This window comes from Hetaerina americana, unplaced genomic scaffold (assembly GCF_022747635.1).
Source record: "Hetaerina americana unplaced genomic scaffold, ioHetAmer1.1.p SCAF_10, whole genome shotgun sequence".
In the NCBI taxonomy this organism is placed as follows: domain Eukaryota; kingdom Metazoa; phylum Arthropoda; class Insecta; order Odonata; family Calopterygidae; genus Hetaerina; species Hetaerina americana.
The window spans coordinates 49157706-49170916 of NW_027286070.1; the positions used below are offsets into that span (position 1 = coordinate 49157706).

Genomic DNA, 13211 nt, shown 5'->3' on the forward strand with positions numbered 1-13211 from the left:
TGTAGTTGTGATGTTTTTAATCATATAGGTGGGTATCCTACAATTCGTCTTCAGCATAATACATTGTGCGACAAATTTTGCCCTCGTGTGATTTGTTGTGCTGTTGATACACTTAGTACTGGTGTTGAGAATTAAACCAAGTCATATTCTAGTTCAGGTTTGGTTAGGAAACATATTTAAATCTTGTGAACCTTCCGCTCATCCAAAAGATTATTACTGAAGTCAAAGGAAGTATATTGTAATTGATGTATGAAAATGATGGTTGTAAATCAAGACCTGTGGATGACTAAGCTAGTGTTGGAAGCATTGATTAGTTTCAGCAGGAGTGAACCAGAGACATTGGATTATCTGAAGACTTTCATCAATGTTTCACATGCATCATTGCGATTGATCTTCAACATGAACAAAACAACCACATGCTGGAAGTGACAACTCTCGAGTAGTTTCATACCGAGCTATTTTAGATGTAGAAGGCTCATTATAGTTGAATTAACTTCAGATACCCACTAAAGAAATACCATTGGTATCCTTCAGTTCATTCAATTCCCTGAAACTCTGAAATAGTTCATAGCTTTGGATGATTCTGGTGCAGTGATGTACGAGATACATTTGTTATCTTGAAGAAAGACTATGCTGTCAAGCCATGAAGATGGAACTTGTGACACATGGCAATTTGAATTTCATTCCACGAAATGCAACAAAATATATATTTATTTCACTAGCAGTGGCCCTGGAGATCAACCCAATCAAGATGAATCATCAATATTGAGTGCTTAGCTTCTTCCGAGTCTTACAACAAGAAAAAACAGCTTGAAAACCATGCAGTCATTATTTTTTTTACATTTAAAATAGAGTAAAAAATGCACTAAGTAGTTTACTAATCTACGCATGGTTTACAGGTAATTGTTTAATTTACACTGGTAACAATTCTTAACGCTTATTCCTGTAATTTAAATAAATGTGAAAAAAAGGGGTGAATGATTCCAGGCTGCAAAGCAGTCCTTATTTACAGACAAAACATACTAGTAGTATCATCTTCTGGCAACTTGGTGATTTGTAATTGACAAGGGTTCACCTGAAATAGCCAGAAGCAACCTTGGAACATATAATGGTAAAAATGGGAATCCCTGTTCTAGAATTCACCATTATGAATTTTTTAACAGCATACTCGTTTATCATGTAATTTTAGCAGAGGACTAGACAATACCCTCTTTTGGAATGAGTGGAAATGAATTATTTACATTTTGATGGTAGTTCATCATGATGCTAGTGGATCAAGAAACCATTGAGTCAATTTCATACTGCAGTAATATTTTCATCATAATTTCCACATGAAAATAATTACATGTGCATACAATATTAAATCGCCAGGGCTGACAAGTGATGACGGTTTTAAGAAAGGTATGTTAGGAAACTGGTCATCAGGCAAAATATCTTTACACTGGTTTTTTCGTAAATAGGTGATGTACAATGAAATGGAATTGGATTTGTAAGAAAGCTGATTGAAAACGCTTAAATACTCTTCCTTGGATAAGATTAAATCAACCTGCTTCGTTCATACGGGTAATTTTATGTAAACTCATTCGAAATTAAATAAATTTTAAAAATATGAAACTCCAGTTTACTTCTTTGATACATCGGTATCAATAATTACTTACTTGGAAGAAAGTGATGAATATTAAGCAGTAAACAAAATAACGCTTACATATGCATAATCAAGGAGGTTGCAATACTAAAAACCGATCATTACTAATTTCGGCAAGAATACAGAACCTACTTTCTGAACTTCAAAATTTCATTATTGTACTGTTACATTGAAAATTAATTGAGACAACATGAAAACTAAATATTTGGTAGAAACATTTAAGAGGAACTATTTAACTATATATTAAACCACATGTAAAATAAAATTTATTCTCAAACTTTCTTAACATGCTAATGAAACAAATAATCCGCAGAATTACAACTTGTTTTGACTTTGACGTTCTCCTTTCTCAAAATGGATGAAATTTCCTACCTTCTAGCCAATCAAGAAATCCTTGTTCGTGCGCAAGCGCTGAGGCAGGCGGCCATGTTACGTCAACCCCATCATGGCGTTCAGCCAGGAGGGGAGCGCGATTGGTGGTGTTGTTAGTGTTTAGCACGGCAAGTCTTAAGTTAATATTAGTGGATGGACTACCGACCATCAGTGTGTATAAGTAATGGCGAGCGAATTACGGTTACATAGCCCAGCTGGTGCTGATCCAGTGGTGTATCATTGGCCTCTCACTTCTGGAACGGGTTCGGTAAGTGTCTAGACTAACATGGTTCGAAATGAAAACAAGGATTTATTTATTAAAGCTTTCTATAATACTGGTGGGCCAACAGAAGCTTGATCTAGACGTGTTAATACATTGCAAGGTACACTAATTCACCTGAAATATGTATATGGGTAGTACGTATACACATGGAGACCATGCTTTTGTGGATCCTCGCCGTAAATGCATGCTGCAAGTGTTGTATGTGCCCATACAGTCACTTTGAAGTGTGAGGGGAGTTACTTTCCAGAATTACTTTGTATATTTGGTTGAAACGGCGATAGAAACCGCTTTGTAATCAATGAACTGGTAATCTTGTGTACACTACTACTGGAAGAATTGGACGAAAACATTAATAAATCATTGTGTTGGTACCTTTCATACATTACTGAATTTGAACATTTATTTTTTCAGGATAAACACGATGGTGCAATCGAAATTATAGACACGATAAGGTATGTTTAATTTTGTTTTTTAAAATTATTTTTGTTGCATGAGTGGTTGCTGCTGGAAAGTTCAGTGACATATTTTTTGGTTTGGTGTCGTGGGTTCTTTTCGTGTGTCGGCCCAACGGTTATTGTGGGGCATTTTGGTGCTATTGTGGTGACGACCTGTAATAGTTGCAAAAGGGTGGCTATTAGAAGTTAGACGTTCCTGTACCTCTAAGTATAGAATTGGGTTAAAGCCTGAGTAAGGTAATGATTAATTTAGTTGCCCCTTGACATTTGCTCTCATGTTTTTGAATTTGAATTAATTTCAAATTATTCCTTAAGCAATTGTATTAATGGGTTCCCTTTGCTTGTTTTATTTTTCCATAGTAACTGCCATGCTACGATATGCTAACTGAAATGGCTTATGCATCAGAGTAGCATTGCATTTGTTTCTTCGTGTCAACGGTTGTGTGTAGTGTCGGTAGATACTATTTAGCCAATAAGTTAAAAGCGTACAGATGTTATGTATGCATTTTCACGGATCAGCGAGAATTTCATTTAAAAATTAAGTCGTCTCATGTACGATTATATCCTTAAAAGATACCCAATGACAGCTCACTAAAATGTGTATGGGCAAGAAATAAGGGAATTTTGATTGCAATACCGGGAAGGGGCTTCTCGAGGTTGTATTATTATAATTTTAATATTTTCATCACCCAGGTGCGAAATACTTTAGGCTATTAAGAATAAGTCGACAGGTAATTTTTTCAATTGGTTAAGGGTTGCATGCATTTCTTAACTATATAGCCTGTGCCCTGCTACATGCCCCCAAAAAGTTCCCTTGCCTTTGGTATTTAAGTAAATATTTTGGTTTAAATTTGTCCATTTTACCCATACCATTAGAAACATGCACATTTGAAACAACATTTGTAAATAGTGGCTGGTTGCCTATCCGATTTCATGCTATGGCTTCCTTCCAGCGCGCTGGTATGCGAATTTATTTGGCCTTGGGTTGAATGCCGACACTGCCTCTTACCTCCCCCTAACCCAGCTTCTTCACTGTTCCCCTCTTTCTCTCATTCTCCCCCTTATAGCATCCGTTCATTTGAAGTCCCTCCTCCACGCTACCTTCCCTCAGAATTCGTCGAAGGGAGGAATAACCAGCCGTGACTCCTCGTCTGACCTCTTGACAATCTCGTGGGCGTCTCGTCATTATATTTTTTTCTGCTAGCATCATGCCCACGATTGCTCAGTAAGCCCCAGCCTTCATAGACCTTCGTTGAAAACTGTCGCGTTTTGCATATTTAAAACAATATTTCTCGTAATGGAGTCGATGGTCATGGTTTTTATCATTCTTGTGCCCCTCTATATTTAAGGGTGGAAAATATCATCACTGAATTCTAAGGTCACCTATGGTGATTCCCACGTGATTTTGGTGGGATGATAAATCATTTTTGTTTAATTACACCAGGCTTCTGACCCATGGTTAGATTTTCAATTCGTTCTAGAGCAAAGTTCTCATGGCCTAGTGGGAGTTCTCGTGCAAAATGTTTCGGTTCCTTCCCGGAGCCCAGCCTATTCATAAATTTCACCTTGTCTAGTGGCCAGAAGGATTTATTGCCGCAATGTGTGTAAATCCGACACGGTTGAGCGTTAAAAATTTCACTTTGCAAATTTACTTGTTGAAAGGGTCTGTTTTGTGACTTGCTACGCCGTAAAACATCGGTGTTTATCTTTGAAAGCCTGCCGACAAGACTAATGTTTTCACGGTACGTCTCGGACACTTTTTCGAAGACCAAATTTTGGGGATGGGACTGGCCGACGAAGGAATGCAATGAGGTTTCGAGAGCATTTCGAAAAGAACGAGGGACAGACGAAACATCAGTTTTCTTATAATCGCTACGGATGCATGTGCAAGATCGGTTTTCATCTCAGGCATTTGTGTATACTTTTCGGTTGTCGTTATTTATTCCGATCGACCGTTCTAACGCTCTACACCTACGCTTTCTCATCGTTGAACGCCTTGGTGTTCGAGACCTTGAAGGGTCATTAACCCTTTCCATTTTGAATTCTAACGTTTTTTTAAAGTCCTCTCGTGTAAGGGTTTTCCAACTCCCCTTATATAGATTCTAAGCTACCTTTCAGACTAAGTAGCCGGTTGGGCATTGGAAGACGCTGTAGATCTGAGGACGAGACCTTTCAGGTCCGTGGAAGGGGAATCACAAAGGAAGCTCCATGCGTCGAAGGCTATTGGCGTCCGCTCGCGTAGCTGCTGTGGTAGCACGAGCAGTCCAGCCGAGCCTCGGCTCGGTGCCGGATAATGGTTTTTATTTGCATTGTTGCCAAGTCTCGTGCACTACCACTCCATATCTAGCTATTAAATACTTCACAACCCTTCTCTTCGCCCCCCAAACTAGCACGGATCGCTCGGAGATTGTAAAATACCTGCACAACTACACCTGTTTCATGCATACTTAGTTTCTTGGTCTGGCGATCAGTGAACCATAACCAAACTAACCTTTTTGGCCTATGGGAGATGCCATACTTCAGCATGATTATGTTCTACTCTAGAAGTTGCAGCTGATCGTGCCTGCACTTGAGTCCAAGTTTTCTTAGAGCCCGCCGTAAGGTCATTATTTTAGGGCCCCGGTCCACCCGGCCTTCCCCTTGGCCAGTGTAACTCTCTGAAATGATATCAATTTGTTCCTCGAAACAGTATTGCACGCAGGCAATGGGACTTATGTATGAAGTTGACGCTCGCACAACGTCACATGCCGACTCCTGCAAAAGACATGAGCTTGTTAAGGAGCAAAATTTGCCAACAACAAAATCCCAGCCAAAACAAAACCACGAGTTAAACTTGCCGTAAAACCGTTCTCATTTATTGTGTGTTACTAAGTGACACATCAATGTCAGGGTCACGTAATGGGGTAGTTGGAATGTGGGAATTTTATTTACTTTGGTCGTTACTACCGGACGTCACCCCTTGACCCCTCCCACTTCCGCCTTGTCGCGTACCAAAATGTGCCAACCCCTTTCACCCAAGTGCGTGATGTCATATATAAATGGCGCACCATCCCTTATTGTCGATTTCATACTCCATTGCATTATGTTTATGTTTTTAATAGTTCTAGTTCATCCTTTTTAGTTTAGAAGTGGCAATTAATTTTTTTGGATTAATTATTAAGTGGCAATTAATTTATCGGATGAAATGATAGCCCTTGAAGTTGGCATCATTTATCTGCCATTTTAGCTTACAATAAGTAATGATATTTTTATTTTGTGATATATGGCGTTAATAAGTTCATGTTCCATGGTTACCTGCGAAATGATGTATCTTCCATGCCAGCATATCCTGTGCTGAGTTTACCTTTGTCATTTTTGTTGATATTATGAAGGAATGTCAATCTCCTGTAACTCTTACGTGACGATTGTCACAGAACATCGCGTTTGGTGGGCGCGTCCAGAACACGGCGAATGACAGGAATGATTCTTTTGGATTCGCTGTTGTTCCTCTTCCTTTCTTTACACCTCTCCCATTATTTATCCGTGCACCTAGCTGCCTTAATTTTTCCCCGAGCACCTGTTGTGGGTTTGTCGGGCGGGACTCGCACGTTGCGTGCTTGCATGGAGAGGCGCCAAAGCGCGTGTGATGCGTGGACATTAAGTTTGCGCGTTTCCGGTCTGGCGACATCCGTTCTCCTGGACGCTGGTGTCGATTGTATGTGCTCGGGCGAGATTTCATTAGACTGGCGTTAGAGATAGTTCCGTGGCGTGGGTACTAGAAACAGTTGCATTTTTGGCTAGGCGAGTCTGACATGTATTTACTCAAAAATTAGTTTCGAATATTCGGTCTAGTCATTGCTCTCTTTTGCATGCGTGTGTGCGATACTACTCAAACTTGAATTATTTGCTTTCAATGCAAAAAAATATTATTTTGGGTATTGCTCAAGGTTTTAAGTACCCCGATTCAGATTATATTCAACAGATTCAGGCGAGATGTAGTGGAAGTTCGTCATTATGAGAAACAAATTTGCACTTTTCCACAGATTTGCTGTAACGTACAACGCAATGCAGCTAATCTAAAACAGATTCAGCGTAGGTGTTTTGCTCGTCCATTAACCTTTTTTTCGGACGTTCATGTGATCCTTTTTACCCTTATAACGCTCATATTGTCCCACCAGACGATTCCTTGCAAAACGAAGCGAGAGACTATTCCAGTGTTTTGGAACAATTTCTCTCGGAACCATCAACATAAAACATTCCTCCCTTATGGTATTTTCTTAAATAAATGGCTGTAAATAATAATAATTGAGTGGTGGGTGGATTGTTATGTCGAAAGATCTTTAGGGTTTCAATACCATACATCGAGTTTTCGTTTTTTCCTTGATATGTTTAATCTACTTGTTATAAAATTAAATTTACCATCATAGTTAATCCAAAGGTTTTCCAAAAAAACGTAAACATTTTTATTAGCTAGACCTCACTTTTGTGTGCTGCATACCGCGGGTGGGATTATTTCAAAGTTATAATTCAATTTGATGTTATTACTGTGTTACCACCAATATCCATGGAAATATCAACGTTTTATAAAAGTAAAGTAGCACTTAGTTGATTTTATGCTTGTTAGCTACACTTCAAGCTACGTTCGGTTAACTGGTTGAAATAACTTGCGATTTTAGGCAGCACTGGTGCCCTTATCTCTAGCGCTTGACTTTCGTTTAGCTCAAGAATCGGGTTGATATCGTCCTTAGTCGCGTTAACATCCGAGTTATATTTCCCTCACGGCAGTGTGGTGGACTCGTCTTGATGACGTCCAACTGTTAGCTTTGCTCGGTATCTGAGATATGGTTGGGATAAGACGGTCATTTTTTCGCTCTTGATATTCAAGCATAAGTATACTCGTAAATTCTACTGCCGTAATTGTATATATTTTGCAGTGCTTAGTTGTGTTACTTTCAGCTTTACGTATTCCTGTGATTTCTTTATTTTTTGGTGAGGGTAACAGATTTGTGTGCTTCTAATGCTTAATATCTTAATCAGGTGGAATGTTTCCTTTTAAATAACCTTAGCCATCGAGGCACCAACCTTAGTCGTCAGGACCCAAGACATTTTTCTACTACGAAAATTGCTGGAATGTTTCCAGTAGGTATACAATTCGTTCTGAAGCGTGATCTATTTCGCGACAAAAAAGTATTATCCTCTTATAATTTCTGAGTTCTTGTACGGCCAATAACATACATAGTGCCTCAGAATCGTGTCGTCCATGCATAGAGATATGCATTTAATGGAATGAAGACTTTAAATATTTGGCCGCAAGACTGTGGCACGTTAAAGCGGAATCGAACTTATCTTCTTTCCGACCAACAACCGAATCCCCTTGTGCCGGGTTGTGTTGTTCTCAGTAACCTACGTGCAATATGCGTGGATGTATATATAAAATTGGGTCTGTATTATAATAGTTAGAAATAAACTATATATGTATTGGTGTTATTTGTAATCATGTCATATAGGGACTAGGCTTAAAGGGAACATTATGTATTCGAATAAGTAGGTTATGCACTATCCCTAATTATATTTTTGCTCACTTAATGATGGTTACTTGATCCTCAGATTGATCCTATCATTATTTTGCTCGTGGCTTTAGTGTTTTTAAGTTATTTAATTTTATATGTCAATTAACTTCTGCTAGATTATTTAAGTAATAGTAGTTAATTGACGATATACTTGTTTCCCGGTCCACTGAAGTACAGGATGACACTGTGAGGGACATGAAATGAGAAAATGTTTTAATCGGAAATTGCCTGTAGTTTTTTGGTGGTTAACAACGATAGAATTTCTCTCTCAGAATCATGACGAACACTTTCGGGCGATTCGATGGGCCAAAGCTACCCCGTACACCTGCTTCCGCCTTCTTTCAATTAATATCTTAGGCTGGCTTGGCTATCGGGTTCGAGTCCGCCAATACTGCTTTTGAATCCTCGCAACACGACGTTTTGCGAATGTAGTCGGCGCTAATGCGTTAAGTTGAGCTTTTTCCGCACCTGTTATTACCCCCTCACTGCTAAAAAGAGGGGTTGGAAGTGGCAGCATTGTAGTGTGCCGAGGTGGGGGAGGGGGGTAAAGGTTTCCTGTATGGTACGGGAGGGGGAAATTTAACGCCTTGAAATGGTCACTATTGATCTGTCGGCTTGGTGCGGCCGGCAGCTGAGCGCCGGAGCGGAGGGGGGCGTGTCGGGAAGTGGCGAAGGAGGGGAATGGTCTGTCGGGAGGGTGCGGAGTCGGGATGCGTGGTTGCAAAGGGAGGGGGCAGTCGAACGGTCCCACGTGCCTGAATATCTGAATATTCTTCGATGTGTAGGCTGTGCTGGTTTTTTTTTGTAGAATCTCGATTGTTATTAGACATTTTCGTTATATAACCATCGTTACGACTTCAGACTTAAAATCTTATCCTTAAAAGGAATCACTACTCGACAAAGTTGATGCACAGTCTTCGTCGTCATTTGATGGCAACCTGGATAATAATTCTGAGCTTAGGGTGGGATTTTATCGTTGCCATTCTAACTTCTTTTGCATTCTCAAGGCAGATGCATACTACGTGCAAATTAAAAAATTCCTACGAATACGTTTTTGTTAAGGAAATATCACCGTCATGTCTCACGCGAAATATGTATTGCGTTATTTTTTCTTGTTCCCGATTTGATCGATGAGGGAGATTTTTTGAGCATTTACGCTCGTGTAAAATCAGTCCTTAATTCACCTTAAACGTGTTTGGCTCGAACCTAGCACCTTAACCGTACACTAGGAATGTCCAGTGTGAGGCCTCTCTTCTGTCTAGGTCTCCTCCGTCGCATACAGACTTTAGGGTGGTATTAAGGTTTTTATGTATGCAGCATTTAAAATGAAGTATTTAATTGTTCAATCTCTTGTTGGATATGTTGGAGAAATTCGATTTTATGATCATTCATCGCCGTTAAGTACGTCCAAAAATATTTTGCATTATCACTGACAGATTTGGTTAGAATTAATGCTTAGGTTGTAGCAATAATTGTTGAATGGTGGGAGTATTTATGCCATATTTTAATTATCCAAGTGTCTTTGCTCGCATGCGTTCTTGCTCAAGGAGATGTTCATTTCGCATTGTGTCAGTCATGAAAAATGCCTGGGCATTTGGTTTGTAATCGAGTAATGGGGTAAAAAGTTGTATTTATTCCAAGAACAGTGAAGCAATAAACGGCTCTATTGAGTCATGGAACACTCGTGTTGACTTGTTATCGTCTTCAGCCCCATCTTTTCGAGATAAGATGCTTACTCGTTTCAATAGCAACCAGTTGCTTCATTTGGCGACCCTGGTTTTTCTATCAGTAGAGAACTAACTTCCTTGACCAACCATCGGCTTAGCGTTGTTTCAGGCGCGCTCTTCCTCTATTCGCCTTGACTGGCGAGCGGAAGTGGTGTGTCGCTGGGATGGGAGGTTACAGCGAGAACTGGCTGGAAGGAAGGATACCGCCGGTGTCTAGGAAGTCAGTGGAAGGCCAGGAGAGGGACGTGTGCCTCTACCCTATACCATCCCCTCACAAGGCGGGGACTATTTCGGGACGGACACAAAGAATGGACTGTACACTCACGCGCGCGCACAACCTCTTCCCATTCTCCCCTCTGCTTCTTTCCCGCCATCCCAAAACTCAACCTTCCCCCTACCTACCCCCCTACTACTTCTCCCTACTGACACTCCCCTCACCCCCATTCCTTCCTCGCCCGGCTCCTTCCCCTCAACCCTTTCCTGTCTCCTCCCCTCCCAGTTCCCGTCCCGTCTACTCTCGCTCTGCCCCGAAGAGTCCCCTCGGCCTCCTCCGCCGCTTGCAGCAGTAGCCTCTCCCCGCCCCTTACCTCTTGCCACTCTCGAATCGTCCTGCCAGTCCCGAAAACTCTCGCTCACTTTCCTTCTTCCCCTCCCCTTTGCTTATCCCATTTCATACCACTCGCCGAAGCCAGCCGGTTGCCTGAAGATCGAGTCCGTTGTATGAGATTCGGCAAATCGCCCGCGTCGCGTCTCCCCCTCTCTCGATACACGAGGATGCAGAGTGGGAGAGAGGAATTCATTTCAGCTTTATTTGGTCTTTGGGGCAATGGGGTGGCCCGCCGTTGAGCTGGCTTCACCACGCAAGCCTCGAGGATTGGCTCTCGCGTTGGTTGTTCCTTGGTTTGCTTCTCTTCGGCTTGCGAACCGAATTCTTTTTGAATCGTTGGTATCGTAACCAGTCTCTTTCTCGAATGGCACCACGGGACGCGTATCGACCAGTAGGTTTGTTGCCGCCGAGTACAAGCAAGCGCTAGCTCTTTAATGTAGTGTTCCTGGAAGAAACTACCTGCGGGATTTCCGGTTAAGTAACATGCGGAAAGCGACCAGTCTTCCCGTAGAATTTCATATTTGCAGCGGTTGACAATGATTGAAAAGCAATCAGACGTGTGGTCTGCAAAAATACTGACCTGCAGGTTCTAAGTCTGGTAAAAATATTCTGATAACCATGAGAATGATATTTGTTTGTTGAGCACTACCAATTTGTATAACACGAGAGTATAGGTTAATCTAGGTTTCGTGACCTAGGCGTCGGTGTCGGTATTATTCCAAATGGTTTGCATCATTGTAACAAAGAGATCGACTGACCTTTCTTAATAAGGTATCGCTTTCAGCTCAAGCCTTTCCATTCTCACGCGAGAATTTCGGCATTACCGATGGCTCCGTATCTTCGCTGTATGCAATTAAAAAGATAAATGTGTATTGTCGGTTCATTTTTGGATTACCTATGAGTGTAACCATCCTTTGTGCGGTGTAAGTCATGTAGCATAGACCTTACCCCATCCCGGAGAATTAATGCTGGTACATAGCTAGTCCTGCCTTAGGATAATTAATTGCAAAAACACAGAGGTATTTAAAATGTATAATAATTCATTTTCCGCCGTCTCTATGAATTTGCTGCACGAGCAAAAAATTCATGCCTGATGTCCATCCGGAATAGCATTAACCTGACGGATACCTCAATGTTATAATAGGGTGGGAAGTGGAATTCAGAAACATCCTTTTCGATTATTAATACGTATCACATATGATCATTGACACACAAATGACCTATGCTATTGATTCTCAACCTCCCGGTAAGTATACCGTTCCGAAGGAGAGGTCTGTTTTTATCAGCATTTATTACAAATTCTGTGTAAAAATATTTTAACTGAGCGGAGACCGATGGTATCCAGCTATGTTCAGGGATGTATGAAGTACTAAAGATCGTGTAATTAATATGTATGGAACATTGCCCCAGTTTGATAAGTGCGAAGGATGCAAGGATGGGTAGAAGTAAAACATTTCATTAAAGTGATACCTACATTGATATTATATTAATGAACCTGTCCATTTCCAGTTCTTTTGAGGCTCCTCAAATGTTGTCAATTAATTTTTTATCTTCCAAGCTTTATTTGGTTACTGCGATAACAGTGCTTTAGCGCATCACCACTACGGAAGAAGAGAGCTAGCTGGTGTCGTCGGATCAGTTGCGATGATACGCATGCTGCGGAAATGCGGGCCATTTTTTACTCTAGTGGGCATTAACGGGAAGAGTTAGCATAGTCTGACGTACAAATCCTGGAAAATTCAACGTGGGAATCGGAGTTTATATAGTACACTCGCTTTGGATATGTATTTGGTATTATCTCGGTGCACGATTGCGGTGAAGTTTACGCGAGTTTTCCACCCGGTCAGGGTTTCAGTTGCTGACATTTCGATGGTTAACTCCAATGAGGTGATGGAATTAAGATACAAAACACCCACACCTGCAATGGAGATTGGTGTGACACCCCGAAGCCTTCCGCTCTCGCTTCGGAATTCAAACGTCCGAATCTCACTCCACTTGTGATGAAGAATGTTGACTTTACCAAGGCATGAAAGCAGCCCACTTTGCTAAAATATCTGCTTGAGTTTGGGTTTGAATACGGGCCGAAAGCAAAGGTGCGAGAGGAATAACAATATGCCATCCAAAATTCGCTGGAGGGATATTTATGATTTAAATGCCGTGAGTTTCATGCGAGGTACTTTTATCAGGATGGATATTCATGTACTGCCCCTTTTCACCCTGCTTGTACTCCAAAGTGGAAATGCCTGTTGGTAGCCCACAATTAAGTTACCAACCTGAAAATAAGTCATGATGTAAACATATTGCCGGTACTCCGTTATAGGCTCACCGTCAATCCAGTGGAGTGTCATGGGTTGCATTCCACGTGCCTTGGGAGACCATTTTAGTTGAAAAGTTGATATTTAATTCATCATTAATTGGATTTTATGCAAATTTTTACAGTGAAGGTCTGTTAAATTTCTTTTATCTTATTGTTAAATATTTATGATACGGAGGTGACGGACTATTCAGTTCGACGGATTTTGAAATAAAAATTGGGATATATGGTTACTGTCGTTTAAGTGTCGAATTTCATT

General features: G+C 40.9%; 1 protein-coding gene across 2 annotated transcripts in view; it reads left to right on the top strand.

The window, feature by feature from the left end:
• The first annotated feature begins 2101 nt into the window (after positions 1 to 2101).
• gpp (DOT1 like histone lysine methyltransferase grappa) overlaps positions 2102 to 13211 on the top strand; it is a 72510-nt gene continuing 61400 nt past the window's right edge. For both annotated transcript variants that reach the window (XR_011703665.1, XM_071598634.1), the window contains exons 1-2: positions 2102 to 2285; positions 2712 to 2752. Coding sequence is in view for 1 of the 2 variants with exons in the window: in XM_071598634.1 (XP_071454735.1) it covers positions 2202 to 2285; positions 2712 to 2752 (125 nt within the window). In the remaining variant the exon portion in view is untranslated. The remainder of the gene's footprint in view (positions 2286 to 2711; positions 2753 to 13211) is intronic.